Source organism: Chiloscyllium plagiosum, unplaced genomic scaffold, assembly GCF_037043375.1.
Source record: "Chiloscyllium plagiosum isolate Xiang-an unplaced genomic scaffold, Cpla_swu_hap1 HiC_scaffold_6, whole genome shotgun sequence".
In the NCBI taxonomy this organism is placed as follows: Eukaryota; Metazoa; Chordata; class Chondrichthyes; order Orectolobiformes; family Hemiscylliidae; genus Chiloscyllium; species Chiloscyllium plagiosum.
In genome coordinates this window covers 105,045,769-105,068,670 of record NW_028270144.1, presented here as the reverse complement: position 1 = coordinate 105,068,670, position 22,902 = coordinate 105,045,769, and the positions used below count along the sequence as shown (strand labels likewise).

Sequence of the window (22,902 nt, the reverse complement as noted above, 5' to 3'; positions counted from 1 at the left end):
GTTATTTAGCTTTGAGATTCAGTGTTAGTTGCTGGAGTCTCAGCAGGATTGGAAACTGCAGTAAAGGTCTCCTGGCTGCTGCTTTTGCTGAGTCTTTGCTTGATTTATTTTTTCTCTCTGCTGCTGGGTTGCATGTGAGAATATCTGATTTCAGATTTGCATTTTGGGATATTACTATATTAGAAGAGTTAATTAGTAACAGTTACTGTATCAATTATTCTACTAAGTTTTCCAATAGAGTTGTTATTCTAAGTTCCACTTTCTTTTGTTGTACTTCAACTATAGTGTTCAAATAAATTGTAGTTTGTTTACAACGAGTAGTTTGACCAATCAAATTTCATCTGGAAGACATCACTTTATACTTGCCCAACTTCAGTAATTTGAAAGAATGCTGTTATTAAGGAAGTCTTTACAATGCACTTGGAAAGTGATTGGTGAAGTCAACAGGATTTTACTAAAAGATCAAATGTGTTAGAGTTATTTGAGGAAGCAACAAATAGGTTAGATAAGAGGGAACCATTTGATTTACTGTACTTGGATTTCCAAAGGCATTCATTCAGCCTCCATACAACAGTTTAATAACTGTGATGAAATCTCATAGAGTAAGATGTATTATATTAGCAAGGATTGTGGTTTAGTTAATGGACAGGAAGCAGGGATTCGTGCTAAGGTCCCAGCTGTTTACAATCTTGAATGAAGATACAGAAAGTAATGTATCTAATTTTGAATCCAGCTAAGAGAAAAGGTAAGCTATGGGGAGAACACAGAGGGGCTTCAAAGAGTCATGGACAGATTAACTGAAGAGACAACAGGATGGCAGATGAAAATGTGAGTTACTTATTGTTACTTTGGTCATTAAAATAAAAGAGCAGAATAAAAGCATGTAGGTGCAGTAAGCAATTAGGAAGACAATTGGCATGTTGGCCTTTATTGCAAGGAGTTTAGAGTACAGGAATTATGAAGCCTCGCTAATTGTACAGAGCTTTGGCAAGCCATTCTGGAGTACTGTCTGCTATTTGGTCTCCATATTTATGAAGGGTGTACTTTGATATGAAACAGTGAAGGCACACAAAATTGATCCATGGGAGGAAGGAATGGTTTTGTGATGAGTAGGTGTGTAAATTGGTCCAATATTGCATGGTATTTAGAAGAACAAGAAGCATTGAGATATGCAAGATTCTGAAGGAGCTTTGCAGCTAGATGCTGAGAGGTAGTTTCAGCTTGCTGAGGAATCTAAAATACAGGGTCACAGTCTTTGCATAAAGGGATAATCAGATGGGACTGAAATGAGGAGAAATTACTTCACTCAAAGGATTGTGAATCTCTGGAATTCGCAATCCCAAAGGGTTGCGGATGATCAAAGGAACATAGGAGCTGGAGTAGGCCTGCACTGCCATTCAATTAGGTCATGGATGATCATCTACATCCATATCACTTCTTGCATTATCTACATATCTCTTAATGTAAGTAATCTTTAGAAATCTATCAATTTCTGTCTTGAATAAGCTAGCGAATTCCAAAGATTCACCACTCTGAGTGAAAAAATTCCTCTTCATCACATTCCTAAATAGTTTCATCCTATGTCCCCTGGTCTTAGACTCACTCACCAGAGAAAACACCTTCTGCATTCTTGCGCTGAAAAATTATCCATTATTGAAAATGTTTAAGACTGGGATAGACAGACATGTGGTCTCTCAATGATTCAAGGGTTAGGGCACTGGCAGGAAGATGGAATAGCAGTATTAGATTTGCCATGATCATATTAAATCGTGGAATAGGGTCATTGGATTATATTGTCTACTCTTGCAACAGAAACAGAAATTGCTGGAGAAACTCAGTAAGTCTGGCAGCATCTGTGGATAGTAAACAGAGATAATATTTCAGCTTCACTACTCCTGCTCCTATTTCTTAATTCCTTATAGATTGAGGATCTGGAGGAAGCAGGGAGAATATTGTCATTTTACAAACATGATGTTATGATACCAAGCTATGAAAGACTAATTGTAATAATGCATGAATTTAGATTCTTGCTACTAAAATAAAATGCCTCCTCCTTGAATTTCAGAGTTTAAAGAAGAACTACCTTTCACTTTGGTCTGTTTCTGATTCCCTCAACTTCTTTTTCTCACAGTTGAGAATGTATTGCTGGAAAAGCAGGAATCCTGTTGAAGGGCTCCGGCCTGATCTCCTGTGCTGCCTGATCTCCTGTGCTTTTGTAGCAACACACTCTCAACTCTGATTTCCAGCATCTGCAGACCTCACTGTCTCCTTCTTTTTCTCACACTCAGGCAAATTGTGAAATACAATTATGTAGAAGTTTGAAGCAGCAACAGTTACACAAATCTGCCCATATTTACAAAGGATCTCAGGCCAAAGTTGGAATAAATTTGTTCAAAAAGATTTAGTTTTAACTGTGTATATTGTTGATAAAATGTTCAAACATTAGAATGAAAAGAAACAAATCTACCAGTGCAATGCAGCTTTATTCCATTAAACCCACAAGTTGTATTTCCTCAAAGGTTGTTGGTATGGGTTCACTGGAGGCAGGCAATGCCCTGTGTATTGTCGATATACCATCAGTGATATCTGTGTACATAACAGTACTGCACACTTTAAAGTAGAAATCACTCAGGAAGAAGGGCTTATGCCCGAAACGTCGATTCTCCTGCTCCTCGGATGCTGCCTGGCCTGCTGCGCTTTTCCAGCACCACACTTGTCAACTCTGGTCTCCAGCATCTGCAGTCCTCACTTTCTCCTACCATCCAATTAGCTGACCCTATTAATTGACATAGATTTTGGCTTAACACAGGTCTATCTGCTGATCCATCAAAGCTTTTCAATTAAAAAACTGGTGTCAATTGAAAATGTCTTTGCTGTGACAGGATTTCTGTTTGGAGTTTTGATTGATAAAACACTTCAGTTACAAACTGGTAAATCTCTTACAGTTATAAATGTCACAACAAATCACAAGTCATCATGGTTCTGAACACAGTCAATATACTGGCAGTAAGAGAAGTCATCTACTAGTTATTCATCAGTGAGCCTGCAATTCAGTATCATGCATAACACAGCCCAGACCATTGCAGGACAGCAACTTATAGAACAAAATAAAATAAAACAAAGAATTACAGATGCTGGAGGTATGAAAAATACTCGAGACACTCAGGAGGTCTTGCAGCATGGAGAGAAAATCAGAGTTAACATTTCAAATCCAATGACTCTTTGTTAGAACAATGAGCCCAGTGTATCTCTGGCAGAGTTGTATGCTACATCGAGGCCAGGCAAGTTAAAGGAGGCATGCTATGAATATCCAGGTAAGCTCAAAGTGAGTGAGCAAGCAAACAACCCAGCAAAGCAGCCTGGTCCAGTCCACGAGCTGGACGCATGCCCCTGAGCACAAAATGTCCCTACAGCAGTATTAGAAACTAGCTGCTAGTTCAGCCCAAGGGGCAGCACTGAAATGCAGAATCACACTGTAGGTGGACCAGAATCATGGCATGAGGTTCTTAGAGGCTGGCACGGGTCAGATGTCTGTGGACTTGGTTACACGTAGTCACTGCCCATGCAGCGTGCCCTGAGATGTCAGCTGTTGTTGTGCAATATGGAAGTCCTTTGGAACAAGTGGGGAGCTGGGGTATCAGTGGTTGTGACTTCCATGTCAAGAACTTTCAGTATCCTGTTTGTTTCAGGGGTGCTATGATGGAATGTTACATATTGATGAGGCAAACTCTGCTGCTAATAAGGTTATTAAAAAACAATAATCCCCTTTCATACACAACTTGCCTCTGCCTGGTGAGAAACTGTCTTTGATATTGGGTACTGTTCCCAACTTCGAGATAGGCCTCGCTGGACATCTCGTGTGATTCTTGCACTTTTTCTGCCATATCACCCAATTTTCAGGCCCCTAGACCACTCAGACTTTTGTTCCTGCTGTGGCTGTTTTAACTCAGGCAGGACAAACGTGATTTTATGTGAGTGTCCTATTACTTAACCTTGGTGGACTTCAAGCTCAGGTACAGGTATAAAAAGTACTCCAAACACTCATGAAATCTTGGCTTTTATCACGAGTGGCTAGAGTATAAAAGTGAGGAAATCACAAAGTGATGCCTCAGTTATACAGAACCTTGGTCAGATCCACACCTGGGGTACTGTTCCGTTTTACTTTCACTGAACCTCAAGAAAGGTTTATTGGCCTTGAAAGAAAAATTTGCATTCATATAAGGCATTTTTAGATTAGGTTCCCTACTGTACGGAAACAGACCCTTCGACCCAACCAGTACACACCGAACCTCCGAAGAGTTACCCACTCAGACTCATTTCCCTCTAACTAATGGACCTAACACTATGGCCAATTCACCTGACCTGCATATCTTTGGACTGTGGGAGGAAACCGGAGCACCGGGAGGAACCGGAGCGCCCGGAGGAAACCCACTCAGACAGAGAATGTGCAAACTCCACACAGTCGCCCGAGGCTGGAATCAAACCTGGGACCCTGGTGCTGTGAGACATCAGTGCTAACTACTAAGCCACCGTGCCGCCCTAAGTATGTTTCAAATGTAGTCACTGTTGCAGTGTGGTAATTGCGCTACAACCAATTTACACTCAGACACCTACAAACTACAATGTGATAATGATCAGAAAGATTGCATTTGTGATGCTGATTAAGGAATAAATATTGGCCAGAAGCCTGGAAATCTGTATTAGGTGTGGCACAGTTGATGGTTCTCTCACCTTAGGGTTACATGATACCAGATTCAAAATCCATTCAAGGGCCTGGACTCTTGCATGTGTGCAAACCCCACAGAGCTTCCAAAATGACAGGCTGATCCTGAAAGTCCCACAGCCCAGAAGATACAGGAGCAGTAGTAGGCCTTTCAACCCATCTGGTCTGCTCCAGTATTCATTCATGACTGATATGATTCCCAACCCCATTTTCCTGTCTTCTCCCCATTAGCTCTGACCCTCTTACAAATCAAGAACCTATCTATCTGTCGCTGTCTTAAATACACTCAATTATTTGGCTTCCACAGCCTTCTGCAGTATTGAGTTCCACAGATTCAGCATCCTCTGGCTGCAGAAAATCCTCTTCATCCCTGTTCTAAAGCATTGTTCCATCACACTGAAGGTCTGCCTTGAGTCCTTGTCTATCCTACTAGTGGAAACATCTTCTCCATGTCCACTCTATCCAAGCCTCTCAGTACTCTCTAAGTTTCAGTGAGATCTCCCTCATCCTTCTAAACTCCATCGATTACAGACCCTGAGTCCTCAACCGTTCCTCATATGGCAAGCCTTTTATCTCCAGGATCATTCTCGTGAAATTCCTCTGGACCCTCTTCAAAGTCAGCACATGCTTCCTTAGGCAAGGGGCCCAAAACTGCTCACAATATTCTAAATATGGTCTGACCAGAGCCTTAGCAGTTGTATTTTATGCCTCTTAAAATGAATGCTAACATTGCATTTGCCTTCCTAACGGCCAACTGAACCTTCTTGTTAACCTTAAGAGAATCCTGAACTAGGACTCCCAAGTCCCTCTGTGCTTCAGATTTTCAAAGCCTTACCCCATTTAGAAAATAGTTTATGCCTCTATTCTAAGTACATAACCTCACATTTTCCCACATTGTATTCCATCTGCCACTTCTTTGCCTATTCTTCTAGCCTGTCCAAGTCTTTCTGCAGCCTCCCTATTCCTCAACACTACCCACCTATCCCTCCACCTATCTTTGTGTTATCTGCAAACCTGGCAAAAAAATGCCCTTAGTTCTTTCGTCCAGATCCCCCATCCCATTTCTGACAGATCCGGTTTTCGTTAGTAAGAGAAAGGGGCCAAGGCATGATTCACATATGATAGAGACACAAACTCAACAAGGTGAGTTCAAATAGAAACTGCTTTGGCTGTCACAAGAATCTTAAAACCATAGTGAGGGAGTCATAAATTTTTGTTGTAGATATAAATGTTTTTAAAGGGTAGATCGGGACTAAATGATGTGAAGTTATTAAAAGAGAGAGACAATAGGCTGCAAGCGTTAGTTATAATTACAAAGCTACTCTAGCCATTTCAGAATTGATTTGTTTACACCTCCCTAAGGATGTTTTATGAAAGCTTGGCTGATTTCCAAAGTTTACAAATATCTCAGTTGGGGTGGAGGTTTCTGACTTCATTCATAAATTGACAGTTTTAAAAGGTTATTCAAATAATTGCTGTGTTGATGTGGAGTATGCATAGAAGTTGGTTTGTTTTTATAAGAGAGTTGAGAAGCTGAATGGTTTTTCAGGAGTGGGAGTTGTTTTAGTATAATGAATTGGGTATACAATGACATTTCATTTCAGTGTGGCTCCTGAGATCTGGCAAGATAGTATAGAGGGCCATTGTATGGAGTTAGTGGAGGGTGGAGTGATTGAGGGGGTGACCCTTTGAGGAGATTGTTGTCTTGTGTGCTCTGTTAAAATTAGAGGAATAAGATGTTAGGAGGATATTAGCCTGCTTCCCATGGTTGACAATTATTCAAAGCAACTATTTCTATTCATTCCTAGTTAAAATGATTTTCTTGACTAGTTGATAGCAGTGACAAGTGCATTTAGCGCCTTTTGTTGAGGTGTCAAAGACAGAAAATGCTACAATACAATCATAACGAAGTTCCAGGGAGCTAAGGCAGACTATTTACCAGCTCATCAAGGCTGTCCATGTCGCCTCCTACAGTACACTTTCAAGGATACCAGGACTGACTCTATTCACACCCACTAAGTGGAGTGAAGACCATGTCACTTGGGAAGGTTTCTACTGAGGGAGGTCAAACGAGTCAGGAATTATTTATTTATTTATTCTATTACAAAGTGTCGCTGGCAAGGCCAGCATTTATTACCCATCTCTCACTGCCCTTGAAAATTCCCTGACTCGAGTTAACCACCTTGGTAGCAAGTTCTCTGGGATCTACCCCTCCCACCAACTCACACCCAACTCCCACCAGGTAAGTTTGCAGCCAACTATTGGAGACAGAACCAGCCTGTCTGCATCTATAACTTGCTGGGGTGAGCTAACTTAGTGGATAGTGGGATATCTGCTCCTCAGTGGCAAGAAATCCCACTTGCTGGAGCTGTCAGCCAATCCGATTGTGGTGGCTGCTGCTGGTACGGCAACTTGCCCAGACTGAAGTTCCCATGGTTCCCCTGACCGAGGGAGGTCAAGGAGTACTTCACCTTCTGTTCTGCCATTTAAAATCTATGTTATGGTTGGGCACGATAATATTGGGCACGATAATATTGGGCACGGTAATATTGGACATGATAATATTGGGCACGATAATATTGGACACGATAATATTGGGCACGATAATATTGGGCACGATAATATTGGGCACAGTAATGTTGGGCATGGTAATATTGGGCATGATAATATTGGGCACGATAATATTGGGCACGATAATATTGGGCACAGTAATGTTGGGCATGGTAATATTGGGCATGATAATATTGGGCACGATAATATTGGGCACGATAATATTGGGTTGGTTGCTCTTTTGTGTTTTCAGTTATTTATTTACATCTGGTGAGCTGGCTGCTAATTTCACAGCCCCTTTCCCTGCTCCATCCTTATTAACGTTAAGACCTCTGCAGTGTTAGTTGTGGTGGGCAAGTGTGGGGGGGTGATGATGGTGGGAGTTTATGGTTCGCCCTCCTATTTTATGTGCCTCCATGACAGAAACTCCAGCCAAGGTATGTAATACCCAGTCCCTGGAGTGCGACTTGGCTCCATATGACTCAGAGGCAAGTGTGCTACCAACCACAGCTGACACATAAGAGAGTTACAGTACACAGTTCAGCTGGAATGATTCACTGGAACTTAAGAAGTCACATCATGAGAAACAATTACATGAACTTGGCTTGTATCCCCTTGAGTTCAGATAGTTGATGCATAATCTAAACAAGGTATTTTAAATTATTTCAGGATTTATTAGTAGATGTAGAGAAACTATTTCCTGTGATGGAGGAATCCATAATAAGAAAATATAATCTCAAAATAGGATCAATGCCACTTAGGAGCAGAGTCCGACAGCATTTTTTCACATAAAGTATAGCAGAAATCTAGAATTCACTTCCCCAAATAACTTTGACATGTGAAAATACAAATTAGAAGCAGGAATAGGCCCATTGACCCTCTAGCCTGCTCCACCGTTCGATTATTTCATGGCCAATCTCCATTTTCCCTCTCACCCCAATAGCCTTAACTCATTGACAGTCAAGAATCCATCCACTCCTGTCTTACATGAAGTTTCCAAGCAGTGATTATTATTTGAGTGTAATATGAAAAATAACCATCTGGTTTATGTGTATTACTGACCTGTGCTACAGTTTGCCAGTGAGAGGCGTCATCTTCACTAGGATGGATGCCATAGTTCCATCTTCGATGTACAACATAGATAACTGGTTCGACAGAAATGTTGAACTTTGATGACCATTTGATCTCCAGATTTCCAGTTGGTAACTCTGTAAAACTTAGTTCCTTTCTGGGTTTCAGTGGGACACCTATATCAGAGGGCACCATAAGAGATTATCATTATAGCAGTTAAATAGTACAGACAGTGATACAGAAGACATTTCGGAATATTTCGAATAAAAGACATATAAAAGGTTACATACAACACTTTTCAAAAGATACAACATTAGTAAGACTAGAGGGTGCTGCTTTTTTTTAATACTTTGTAGCTGAGTTTCTTATATGACCTGCTGTTTTTCTTTATAATTTGTAGCTGAGTTTCTCATGTGACCTTTCCTCAGGATTGACAAGACTCAAGAACCACATGATAAATTAAATACAAGCTCAAATCTTTGCCATTTCTTCTTAAATATGTCTACATAAATGCCGTAAGAAACTCTGATCTGCCAGAGCACACAGTGATAAACAACTGAGTAGTCAATTGAAAAATATCATAAGAATACGACTTTATCAGTTAAACAGAGTAGCAATATGTACTTATATTGCACTTCTTAATGTAGAAAATATTCTAAGTTATATGATATAGATATCAATGGAGAGAAAGTGAGGACTGCAGATGCTGGAGATCAGAATCAGGAGTGTGGTGCTGGAAAAGCACAGCAGGTCAGGCAGCATCTGAGAAGCAGGAGAATCGATATTTCAGACACTTATGCCCAAAACATTGCTTTTCCAGCACCGCACTCTCGACATAGATATCAACGTAGCCAAACTTTGGAAGAATTGAACAACAGCATGTTGAAAGAGGTCAGTAAGGAGGAGACGGCTGAAATTTGTCGGAGAGATAAATATACAGGGCATTTACAGTATAAGTCCCAAATGAAAGAAGGCTCTGGTGATAATGTGATTACACAGATGAAGAAGCAAAAGGTAATTTCCTTCTCACACATTAGAGGGAGGACAGGATTTTGTTAAGCAAAAAGAACAACATTGCGACAGTGAGTCAATTTATACTTCAAGAATCAAAGTAGACTGTAACTTGAAGAATACCTCAGAACATTGGAAATACACAACAGTTCTCTGACACCTCAGGAACCAAGCAGCAAGTGTTAGATCTACCATTGGGTGAAATTTCAAGCAGCAACTGTTGAACCTGCACTACCACTGTGCTCCTTTTCCTCAAGCTACACCTTGAGCTTTTCTTCCTCATGGCAGGTCACTGTTCATCTTCCCGAAAAATGGACATACTTTTTCAATGACCTTAGCCTGGATTTTCCAATGGCCAGAGAGGCAGTATTCCAGTGTAGGTGAGAACTCACAAAATCTGCATTGTAGCAGACATCACACAAATTGCCCAGGAGAATTGAATTTTCCACAGGCAATTCCTCTGCACCTTCCAAAAGTCTTCATTTAAATCAGAGAGTGTGGAGGGTTCTGAAGCAATGAAGTAAATAGTTACTCAGGAAAATACATAGTCTAACTCCTGGCTAACTCTTCAATGACACCAAACTTATCATACACACCCTCAACTATATCTGTCCCAGAGCACTTAAATGCCCCAGTCCCTGACCTGACACCCCAGACATCCGACACCCCTACCATGCCACTGGCTCCAATATCCTCCTTTGGCCATTGCTGGACCTGTCTCCCCTTTCACATGAGCTGGACTTGACACTCTCTTTGAGCCCAACATCAGACCCAACCCACTTCACCACTTCAGCCCTGACCCCCTACAACCCTCTGGAAATCGGCCCCTTCACTCTAACTGCCTCCTGGCAACCTACCCTCACCCATAATATCCTACCTCCAGGCAAACTATCCCTACTCAAGGCAATCTACCCTCTGGCACTCTCTCCCTACCCTGGCAACCTACCACTACCGAGATGACCCCTCTTCTAACCACTTGGCATCCCAACCAGCTGACACACTATCAATACCTAGCTTACATCCTACTTAGCTGGTCCCTGACCTCACACTTCCATTATATACTTACCTTTTATGAGCTGCTATCAAAGTGATTGTCCTTGATTTTGGACCTTTAAATTTCAGAATATGGCAGCTGACTGCTTTAAAAGGGGGTAGTGGTTTGTCTTCCCCCAACTGTTCTGCACAATGACAGAACTGTCAGAATGAAAATAATGCTCTGCATTTGTGAAGGAGCCCTGACCACGATCACTTCACAGAAATATGGATCACTCTCCTTTCACAAAAAAAGGGTAGAGATTGCCTCTCCTCAGAATATCTGGCCCAATGCCATTTTTCTAACTGTTCCTTTCAGTGCACTTAATGTCATCCTGAATTATGACGCTGTCATCTCACATGTCAGATTATAAGCATTTAATTGGAGCCAATGGAGAATTGCACAGCAATGCCATAACTCTCAACTAAAGTTAATAACCCTATCCTGGAATAATTTCTAACAAAATAAATGGGAATTCATAATGTCCATAAAATATGGGTGTTGTGGTTACTTTCTGTAACTTGCCATTAATGATTTGGGGATGGTCACATACCATTTGGATGTTTATTAACTGATGACTGCTATGAAATGTTGCATGGGCACAGGGAGGTAAGAACACAAGGTTGCAGTCAATTCATAGAATCGCTACAGTATGGAAGCAGGCCATTCAGCTCATCAAGTTCACACCAACTCTCTGAAGAGCATCCCACACAGACCCACCTCCCTACCCTATCCCTGTAACCCTGCATTTCCTAGCACTTACTATTTAGTTGTGAAAACTCATTAAACTCACTAAAATCTTTCAGAGGAGGAAGTCCACGTTTGTGGGCGGCACGGTGGCACAGTGGTTAGCACTGCTGCATCACAGCGCCAGAGATCCGGGTTCAATTCCCGCCTCAGGCGACTGACTGTGTGGAGTTTGCACGTTCTCCCCGTGTCTGCATGGGTTTCCTCCGGGTGCTCTGGTTTCCTCCCACAGTCCAAAGATGTGCAGGTCAGGTGAATTGGCCATACTAAATTGCCCGTAGTGTTAGGTAAGGGGTAAATGTAGGGGTATGGGTGGTTGCGCTTCGGCGGGGCGGTGTGGACTTGTTGGGCCGAAGGGCCTGTTTCCACACTGTAAATAATCTAATCTAATCTAATCCACTATCTTCCATTAGTCTGGCCGAGATGTGACTCCAGACCGAAGGCATTCTGTTTGAATTTAAACTGCTCTCTGAAATGGCCTTGTTAACTATTTAATGGTTCATGGCTCAGCACCACTTGTTGAAAGACAATTAGGGGTAGGTAATAAATGCGGGATGTGCCAAAACCATTCAGTTCCCAACATCTCCCAACAGCAAATTTAAGATGTTGCACCCTTACAGAAAATGTGAAGCTATACATTAGGGTAACTCCACATATATTAAAGTTACATTATTATAAGAACCTTTAAAGACTATTATTGTACAGTATTTCACCAGAATAAGAATCAAACTATAAGCAGCTAAGGGCGAGGTTAAAAACTTTACAAGAGGAGGTATGATTTTCGATTCTGACTTATCATAATTTATTTTTATTATTTGTGACAGACATTAGCATTCAGTTCACTTACAATTATAAACAGTACTTCAAGCAAGATAAGTGCCTGAAGGTGATTTTTTTATCATGTTACACTTCCTGTCAAACTAAATCATAGCCTTCAAGTTTGACCGGAGTGTGCAATGAAATTGCATTTTACATGTGAAAGTACAGCACTTCTGTTTTTTTTTAATTAGCATTTGTTTAATTCATTTACTCAAAGTAACATCTCTCTTGTGTTTAATTGCAGCCTGATGTTCTTTGGAAATACAAAGAGCACATACCATTGCCTATTTCAGTGAGCGTAAATTCCAACTTGTAACTTTGCATCCCAAGGCTAGATTCTGAAACATAACTGTGATTCTTTATTCATTGCAGTTACATCATAGGTAAATATAAATCAGTGTAAATCTCCTGCTGAGTCTGTGGTTAAAAACACCATCAGGCGTTCGACTAAGCCACACAGACCAGAGAGTCAAAGGTTGAATTTCCATGTACAGTTAGCTGATTCTAACTGCTTTGGAAGATGGAATGCCAATTGATATCAGTGGCCTAAGGGCGAGCAACAATATTTGAAAATAGGATGAAGAGAGGCAACTTATACTGGAATGGTAGGTACGTTAGTGGATAATTAGCCATAGTGCATGAAGTTCCATAGGAATCTCTTCCCATTAGAGAAAGACAATTGGATATATAGCTTAAAGGGCACCACTCTTCATCAAGGCTGATGCAACATAGCAACAAACAGTTTTATGAACTACTAAAACAGACATGCTGAATGAATATTTTCCTCTGCTTCTACAGGCCACAGGAGCAGGTTGAATAGCCTCAAAAAGACATATGTTCAAGAGCGAAGGGGGAGGCCTTAGCATAGCACATGGTTGTTGGATAAGCAAACTAAAGACCCAGGAAATGTTCTGGGTATCTATGTTTGGATTCCATTGTGGCAGATTTTGGAAAGTGAATTAACAACAATCAAATCTGAAACTAAAAGTCTAATTAAACTATTGTCAATTGTAATAACAAAAACCCATCAGGTTCACTAATGTCCATCTGGAAAGCTGCCATTCTCATCTGGTCTGGCCTATTTTGTGCCTCCAGACACACACTAGCATGGTTGACCCTTCACTGCCCTCTGAAGCGGCCTGCCACACTACTCAAGTTGTATAAAATTGCTAAAAAGCCTCAAAGGAATAAAATCAAATGGAATACCCAGCATGGTCCTCGGCACCAGAAGTGAAAGTAAAAAACACAGCTCTTTTCACACTTGCAAGGAACTCCTTATTAACATCTAGGTCTAGTGCCAAGGAAGGGTCTCATGTCTTACAGACTAGACAAGCATAAGCCTGACATCACCGAGTCATCTCGTACAGATAATGTCCCAGACATCACCATTACCATTCCTTCCCCATCAGCAGGACAGACCCAGTAAGGTGGCAATATAGCAGTATTGTGTCAGAGGAAATCACCTTGGGAGTACTCAACATTGACTCTGGATCTCATGAAGTCAAATGGAATCAGATCAAACATTGGCAAGGAAACCTCCCGCTGATTTCCATGTTCTCCAACAAACCCAAAAAACCCCATCAACCCCAAGCTAATAAATCAGTATTGTTCCATGTTGAGCACAGCTTGGAGTAAGAACTGAGGTTGGCAAAGGGTGCAGAATTATTCTGGGTGGGTGACTTCATTGCCCACACGAAGGTTGACTGAGGAGCACCACTACTGAGCTGGTCAAGTCCTAAAGGACATAGCTGCAAGACCGGGTTTGTGGTAGCTGGTGAGGAAATCATAAAGGAAAACCAAATTACCTCACCAATCCACCATTCACACACGCATCTGTCCCTTACATTCGCAGTAGGGGTTGCCAGCACAGTCCAAGTGGAGGAAAAATCCCATCTTCACATTGCGAATACCCTCCATTGCGTTGTGGGTCACTATCTCTGTGCTAAGCAGGATAGATTGTGAAAACATCCAACTACTTAAGACTGGCGATCCATGAGGTGCTGTGGGCATCAGCAGTAAAATTGTACTTGTGCAACTCCAAGGCCTGGCATACCCCCAATCTATAATTGTCATCAAACGCAGGGATTCGCCCTGGTTTATTGAAGAGTGCTGGACAGTATACCAGGAGCAGCACCAAGCGAATGGAAAAATGAGGTGTCAAGCTGGGAAAGCGAAAAAAAAGGACTACTGATATACCAAACCACTGATATACCAAACAGCATAAGCACCAAGTGATAGGCAGAGTTAAATATTTCCACAACCAACAGATCAGGTCTAAGCTCTGCTATTCTGTCACATCCCAATGTGAATGATGGTGAACAATTTAAAAACTCATTGGAGAAGTATGCTCCACAAATACACTCAGTCTCAATGATGGGCAGGCCTAACATATCAGTGCAAAATGTAAGGCTGAAGCATTTGCGACAATCTTCAGCCAGAGGTGTCAAATGAACGCTGCATTACTGCCTTCTCCAGTTTCACAAAAGCCAGTCTTTAGACAATTTTATTCATTCCATATGATATCAAGACACAGTTGAAGGCACTGGATACTGTGAAGCCTATGACTCTGACAATATTTCAGCAATAGAAATGATGAGCTCCCCAACATGCTTAGAGGAATTGAGTAGATGACAGGAAGTCAATGAGGCCTGTAGCTGACAGGCATTTGGTGCTGGAATGTGGAAAAGTGGCAACTTGAGGTGAGTTACAGGCAAAAGCTTGTGACAACAGGAACACGTAATTGAGGATGAGGTTAATTATTTTGATGCTGGTGAGAAAATTTACTGATGGTTCCTAGAAAAGACTTCCTCATCTCAATGGGGCTGAAGAACTTCTCTTAGTCAGTTCCATGTACTTCAGAAGTATCTGTGCCAAGTCACTGTGAAGACTGTACACCCAACACACACAATCATGATCCACTCATCATTCCACCAACCAGCCCGAATTATCAGATTCCAGAAAGTTGAACTGTAAATCCCACTATTCATGCAATCACATTCCTGACCTGGGAAACACTCCTCTGTCTATGTGTTAGATTGAGGCAGCAAGATTAGCTCCACGAGTTCCATATCTCCAAACTTACAAACTTGCAGTCTGCATTGCTGTGCCAGAGATTGCTCATGGAAGGACAAAATCTCAGAAGTCCCATCTTAAGCCAGAACATAATGAACTCTTAGAATTAGTATGCATGATCCTAAATTGGCTTCCAACTCTTCAATCTTGTCCATCAGCCACTTTAATACAACTGGGCAGTATACCTTTTAGAGAGTCAAACTGACTCTAAAACACATAGGAAAATCTTCTTCATAAACAGAAACTGCATTAATCAGACATAAAGTCTAAGAACAGGTTCGGCTTTTTTTATATCTCATACATGACAACACTTCATAACTTTATAGCTCCATCAGACTCTTCCTCATTCAGGTTTCTCTCACAAATGAAGCAAAAAACAGTGCAAAAGTAATTTCTCAAAATTTTATCCAAAGAAAATTCTGACGGATTCCTGAAGAAGGGCCTGTGCCCGAAACGTCGAATCTCCTGTTCCCTGGATGCTGCCTGACCTGCTGTGCTGTTCCAGCAATAAAGTTTCAACACGGATATTTTATGACCATTTCATCTTATATCATTTTTATATATTGAAATTTAGCAAGTCGTATTAGTTCTGAAGAATCTCAGATACAGCAGCTTAAGGTTACAAGGTTGAAGTTCTGATGTACTATTGTACTATTCTGCCCCAGACAGCAACAAGGAGTTACATGCTAGCAATTACACTGTGGAAAACAAATACTGGGAGGAACTGTGGTAGCACTTTTGTGGGTAGCAATAGTTTGAAGCAAGTTCATTGGCTTTGAATGCTGTTGGGTGGGGTAAATGAAATAGGAGAAGGGAACATTTGTAGAATAGAATCCAACATTTGTAAACAACTTTGAAAATAAGAGTCATGATTCGGAGATGCCGGTGTTAGACTGGGGTGTACAAAGTTAAAAATCACACAACACCAGGTTATAGTCCAACAGGAAGCACACTAGCTTTCGGAGCGACGCTCCTTCATCAGGTGATTGTGGAGGGCTCGATCGTAACACAGAATTTATAGCAAGAATTTGCAGTGTGATGTAACTGAAATTATACATTGAAGAATTGATTTCTGTTAAGCCTTTCATCTGTTAGAATACAGTGATAGTTTCACTTCTTTCATGTGTAAATCACAAAACCCTTTTTTTTAAAGTTGCATTCTCGGGTTAGCTGTTAACAATGATGATAGCTAGACAATACGTTGAAGGTGTTAGCCCCCTGTGTTCTCTGTCAATGACCTGATGTTTAGATTGATTCCAATCTAAAAAGTGAGATAACAGAGTTTTACATAAATTCATGCAGTTTTTGAGCTCAGAGTTCTACATGAATGTATGTGGTTTTTGAGCAAAGTGCAATGTAACTCTGAAAGTACCAAAAAAATTCACCACACAAAATATATGTGTGCATGTGGGTCTTTGTCTGTCTGTGTGTGTGTCTGTCTGGGGTGGGGTTTGTGAGTGTGAGAAAGTTTGTGTGTGTCTGTAGTGAGTGCAGAGTGTCTTAATTCTGTGAGGGGGTGCATGTGTGGGAGTCTGTGTGTGTATAAGGGTGTGTGTGGGTGTCTGTGTGCGCGTCTGTGTGTATCTGTGTCCGTGTGTGTGTGTGTGTAGGAATATCTGTGTGTGTGTGTGTAGTGCAATGGTGATCACCTGTAATGTGACATGAACCCAAGGTCCCGGTTGAGGCCCTCCCTATGGGTACCGAAGTTCCCGGGACCTTGGGTTCATGTCACATTACAGGTGATCACCATTGCACTACACACACACACACACAGATATTCCTACACACACACACTCTCACATACATACGGACACAGATACACACAGACGCGCACACAGACACCCACACACACCCTTATACACACACAGACTCCCACACATGCACCCCCTCACAGAATTAAGACACTCTGCACTCACTACACACACACACACACACACACTTTCTCACACTCACAAACCCCACCCCAGACAGACACACACACAGACAGACAAAGACCCACATGCACACATATATTTTGTGTGGTGAATTTTTTTGGTACTTTCAGAGTTACATTGCACTTTGCTCAAAAACCACATATATTCATGTAGAACTCTGAGCTCAAAAACTGCATGAATTTATGTAAAACTCTGTTATCTCACTTTTTAGATTGGAATCAATCTAAACATCAGGTCATTGACAGAGAACACAGGGGGTTAACACCTTCAACATATTGTCTAGCTATCACCATTGTTAACAGCTAATCCGAGAATGCAACTTTAAAAAAAAGGGTTTTGTGATTTACACATGAAAGAAGTGAAACTATCACTGTATTCTAACAGATGAAAGGCTTAACAGACAATCAATTCTTCAATGTATAATTTCAGTTACATCACACTGCAAATTCTTGCTATAAATTCTGTGTTACGATCGAGCCCTCCACAATCACCTGATGAAGGAGCGTCGCTCCGAAAGCTAGTGTGCTTCCAATTAAACCTGTTGGACTTTAACCTGGTGTTGTGTGATTTTTAACTTTGAAAATAAGAGCCATGCAACACTGCTCACAAAAGTACAAATGCAGAAGCGTCCACTGTCTGCCTGTTCAGGTTTATGATAAAGATCTCATGCATTTTTCAAAGGGGGCAAGAGACTGTCCCTGAACCCTGGGCAACAATGTTACCTCAGACAACATCTCCAGAAAATAGATTCAATGACCATTCATGCTATATTGTTTGTAAAACCTTACTTCATACGAGAAGGCTGCTTAATGTGTTAATGTAGTGACAGTGAATGCTTTTCAAATTAATTGATTTGTGAAGCACTTTTAGGCATCCTAAGATATGGCATGAAATTATAGAACCGCAGTATACAGCTTTCAATATTCCTTTTGTATCAATGAGAAGACTTCATGGATGTTTAAACCAGAGTCCAACAGTTTGGCTGCCACTGCCATATTCCCTCTTCAATTTGCTAAATTTCCCAAAATACCACCTACTGTATCACTTTCTTCAGACTTTGTTTCTTCCATATCAAGCCCCCTCTCTGAGTTTAGGTTCTTCATGAGGATCAAGCATTTAGCCTCTTCAATGGTCCCAGCATGTCTCAAAAGTACTTCACAGTCAATTGAGTACTTTTTGACTTGAATGAATCAATACAATGGGAAGTTTATGCTAGATGAGCATCGGTTCAAACCTTGAACATTGTTTGTGTTTTCACATTCTTGCATTTCTTTCGAAGAGTTGTGAAGGGTACTTTTGCCAACCATGGACCAATCCCCAAAAGGATTTTACCTCACAAGGCTAATTTTTAAAAATGATTTGGTAAATAAATTAATGGTGCTTTAATCCATATAAAGTACTGCTTGTTGATTGATAAATGGCTATAATTTAGTTCGACTATTTCCACTGTGAACAGCTTTTCTCGTCCATCATGTCTACATTGTTCTTGAGCAGACAAAAATGTTCTTGAAATATCTTAAATAATTACTTTCTGAAATTAGGTCTTCCAAGTACATGATAGATATTCTGAATGAATTGAAAGACGTCTACAACTTTTTTAGTTAATAGTGTGACTGTGACCTTTGTCTGTGTTGTGCAGAATTTTAAAGCCTGCCCATCCCCCACATCAGAAGTGGGTTTTGGGCACATTTGCTGTCAGAGGCATCACGTCACCTCTCAACCACCTTTGCAATTTTATGTGGAGGGGAGGGAGATCATTTTATTTGAGTGATCTACCCAATCATGAGGCAATTAAGGCCCCATTCTGCCCTGATCACAAACTGTGGGCAGTGAACAGAAGTTGGCAATGGTTCAGAAACCTGACAAGCAACACTGGTCAAACTTCAAGGATGAAAGAGGCAACCGTGGGTCCACTGTTTTGATCAAAGCCTCTACCCCCGCCCCTCCCACCCCCAAACGTCAGGCAACCTCATTACTTCCTGCACCTCATACATCCCGGCTCCCAGTCTCTCTCAGCCCATCTTGCTGTAAACTGGGAAGGTACGCCTACTTCCGCATCTAGTCATGACATCTGTTCACTGGATGTCAAATCCAGCCCAGCATGTTTGACACTGAAATCCAAATTGGAAAAGTTACAGATTGCAAATATCCATTTCCCTTTTTAATAGCACTCTCTAATCTGGATGTTAACTTGCAGTAGAGGTTTTAAAATCATGATTACAAACTGGAAGCTTGTTCAGGTGATCAGTGCATGTGTCTTTCTTGCTGCCCTCCTGATCTTTACAGAACAGGAGTCCAATCAAGGACTTTTCATAATCTATATGGCTCCTCTCATCACTTTAAGTAGAAATAGCCATCAAGGAAGCCTACTATTTGGTAATCTAATTGTTTTGAAGTCGGAATGTTTAAAATTCCTTCACATTAATACAAAGATTGTTCAGTCTCAATGGCTACTACTAAGTAATTTATCAGATATTTTCAAATGTCCTAATGGAGACTGAGCCAAAGCTGTCTAATTCCTGAAAGTATTTTTACTAAATTCCTAAGCTTCGCTTTCTATCCTAACCACAGCATAGACTTCCATTGTTCTACATTATTAAAGTCTGCATTGATTATTGGATTGCTCTGTAACCGATGAAAAATGACCTGAACTCTCATAGGTTGAAATGACAAGTTCCTTAAATACCAGGCCAACTCGTAAATTCCTCATTCTCAGCAGAGAGCTGTGTTCACAGAGAGCATGGATCAGAAAATCAGGTCTATAATGATGTTCCCCATCTACATTTGTTATTCCTTTAAACAGGACTTCTTACTTGAGTACCACATTACAGAATAAAACCTTTAAAATAATTTTAAAACATGAGTTAAACACATCATCATCTTAGTTTTAGATTACCTCCACAGGCTGGTGAATGAGTCATTAATACACACAAGTACACCCATAAGACATACGTGCAAAATTAGGTCATTTAGCCAATCAAGTCTGCTCCACTATTTGATCATAGAACATAGAACAATACAACGCAGACCATGTTGCGTCAGCCCGTGAACTATTCTAAGCTCATCCCCCTACACTATCCCATCATTCATGTGCTTATCCAAGAATTGCTTAAATCTCCCTAATGTGACTGAGTTAACTACATTGGCAGATAGGGCATTCCACGCCCTTACCACTCTCTGAGTAAGGAACCTGCCTCTGACATCTGTCTTAAATCTATCAGCCCTCAATTTGAAATTATGCCCCCTCGTACAAGCTGACATCATCATCCAAGGACAAAGATTTTCACTGTCTACCTTATCTAATCCTCTGATCATCCTGTATGTCTCTATCAAATCCCCTCTTAGCCTTCTTCTTTCCAATGAGAACAGACCCAGTCTCTCAGCCTTTCCTCATAAGACCTTCCCTCCAGACCAGTCAACATCCTGGTAAATCTCCTCTGCACCTTTTCCAATGCTTCCACATCCTTCCTGTAATGGGGTGACCAGAACTGTACACAATATTCCAACAGCGGCCGCACTAGCATTTTGTATAGTTGCAGCATGACATTACAGCTCCAGAACTCAATCCCTCTACCAATGAAACCTAACACACCATACATCACTATCAATCCATGTGGCAACTTTCAGGGATCTATGTTCATGGATTCCAAGATCCCTCTGCACATCCACACTACCAAGAATCTTTCCATTGACCCAGTACTCTGCCTTCCTGTTATTCTTCCCAAAGTGTATCACCTCACATTTAGCTGCATTGAACTCTATTTGCCACCTCTCAGCCCAATTCTGCAATTTATCCAAGTCCCACTGCAACCTGTAACATTCTTCCACACTGTCCACTACTCCACCGACTTTAGTATCATCTGCAAACTTACTAACCCATCTACCTATGCCTGCATCTAAATCATTTATAAAAATGACAAACAGCAGTGCTCCCAAAACATCCTGTGGCACACCACTAGTAACCAAACTCCAGGCTGAATATTTTCCATCAACCACCACTTGCTGCCTTCTTTCAGAATGCCAGTTTCTAATCCAAACTGCTAAATCACCCGCAATCCCATGCCTCTGCGTTTTCTCCAACAGCCTACCATGTTGAACCTTAACAAAGGCTTTACTGAAGTCCATGTACACCACATTAACTGCCCTACCCTCATCTACATGCTTGATCACCTTCTCAAAAAACTCAATTAGGTTTGTGAGACACGACCTGCCCTTGACGAAACCATGTTGACTATCTGAAATCACATTGTTGCTTGCTGGATGGTTATAAATCCTATCCCTTATAATCCTTTCCAAAAATTTCTTACAACAGAAGTAAGACTCTCTGGTCTATAATTAACTGGGTCACCTCTACTGCCCTTCTTGAACAAGGGCACAACAGGGTTTGGAGGGATATGGGCTGGGTGCTGGCAGGTGGGACTAGATTGGGTTGGGATACCTGGTCGGCATGCTGTACATCTCTATGACTCTATTTGCAATCTTTCAGTCCTCTGGTACTAAACCTGTGGACAATGACGGCTCAAAAATCAAAGCCAAAGGCTCCGCTATCTCCTCCCCAGCTTCTCAGAGAATAGTCATGGCTATTAAGTTTCTCAAACCCATTCCCCAGTTGGAATATTTGCCGAAAAGCTTTTAGATATTCTTGGTTACACCCAGTGAGTATCCATTGACAGTGAAATCAGCCTTGAATATAATGTGGCTTACTCCTTGAGTGATGAACCTGCCTTGTAACAAAGGACAATAGGTTGTGAGCTTGTGGCACTAAACACCAGATAATGTTGAGTTGTTAGCTTCAGGTATTTTGCAGAGTAAATAAAAGGGCTTTAGAAGGTTTAGTGATGATTTTATTAAAAGTTCCAAGTTATTACAAGGAACTGACACAATAAATAGAATCAGAGGATTTGAGCTATAGGGAGAGGCTGAATTGGCTGGGGCTGTTTTCCCTGGAGCGTTGGAGCCTGAGGGGTAACCTTATGGAGATTTATAAAATCCTGAGGGCATGGTCAGGATAAATAGAGAGGTCTTTTCCCTGGGATGGGAGAGGCCAGAACTTGAGTGCATAGGTTTAGGGTGAGAGGGGAAAGATATAAAAGCGACCTAAGGGTCAACCTTTTCATGCAGAGAGTGGTGCGTGTATGGAATGAGCTGCCAGAGAAAGTGGTGGTGGCTGGTACAATTACAGCATTTAAAAGTCATCTGGATGGGTATATGAATAAGAAGGGTTTAGAGGGATATGGGCCAAGTACTGGCAAATGGGGCTAGATTATGATTTGGCGATGCCGGTATTGGACTGGGGTGTACAATACCCAGGAGATGAAAAACTACGCTATTTTCTTTGTGACCTGCAACACATTATCAATGAGGATGAGCACCTCACCAAGACTTTCCCCACACCTCCACTACTTGCTTCTAAACAACTGCCAAACCTCAAACAGATCATTGTTCATAGCAAACTGCCCGGCTCTCAGGACAACTCCATACAACCCTGTCACGGTGGATGCTGCAAGACGTGTCAGAGTGTGGACATAGATACCACCATTACGTGTGGGGACACCTCCCACCTTGTACATGGCAGGTACTCATGTGACTCAGCCAACGTTGTCTATCTTATATGTTGCAGGCAGGGATGCCTTGAGGCATGGTACATTGGGGAAACCGAGCAAAGGCTACGACAACGGATGAATGGGCACCGCACAACAATCAGCAGACAGGAGGGTTCCCTCCCAGTTGGGGAACACTTCAGTGGTCCAGGACATTCAGCCTCGGACCTTCGGGTCTCCATCCTCCAAGGTGGACTTCGGGACAGGCAGCAGAGAAAAGTGGCCGAGCAGAGGCTGATAGCTAAGTTCGGTACCCATAGGGAGGGCCTCAACCAGGACCTTGGGTTCATGTCACATTACAGGTGACCACCATTGCACTATACACACACATAGATATTCCTA

At 41.5% G+C, this 22,902-nt stretch overlaps 1 protein-coding gene across 3 annotated transcripts in view; it reads right to left on the bottom strand.

The window, feature by feature from the left end:
• anos1 (anosmin 1) overlaps positions 1 to 22,902 on the bottom strand; it is a 208,682-nt gene that overhangs the window by 39,791 nt on the left and 145,989 nt on the right. For all 3 annotated transcript variants that reach the window (XM_043692163.2, XM_043692162.2, XM_043692161.2), the window contains exon 5: positions 8,336 to 8,520. In XM_043692163.2, the coding sequence (XP_043548098.1) occupies positions 8,336 to 8,520 (185 nt within the window). The remainder of the gene's footprint in view (positions 1 to 8,335; positions 8,521 to 22,902) is intronic.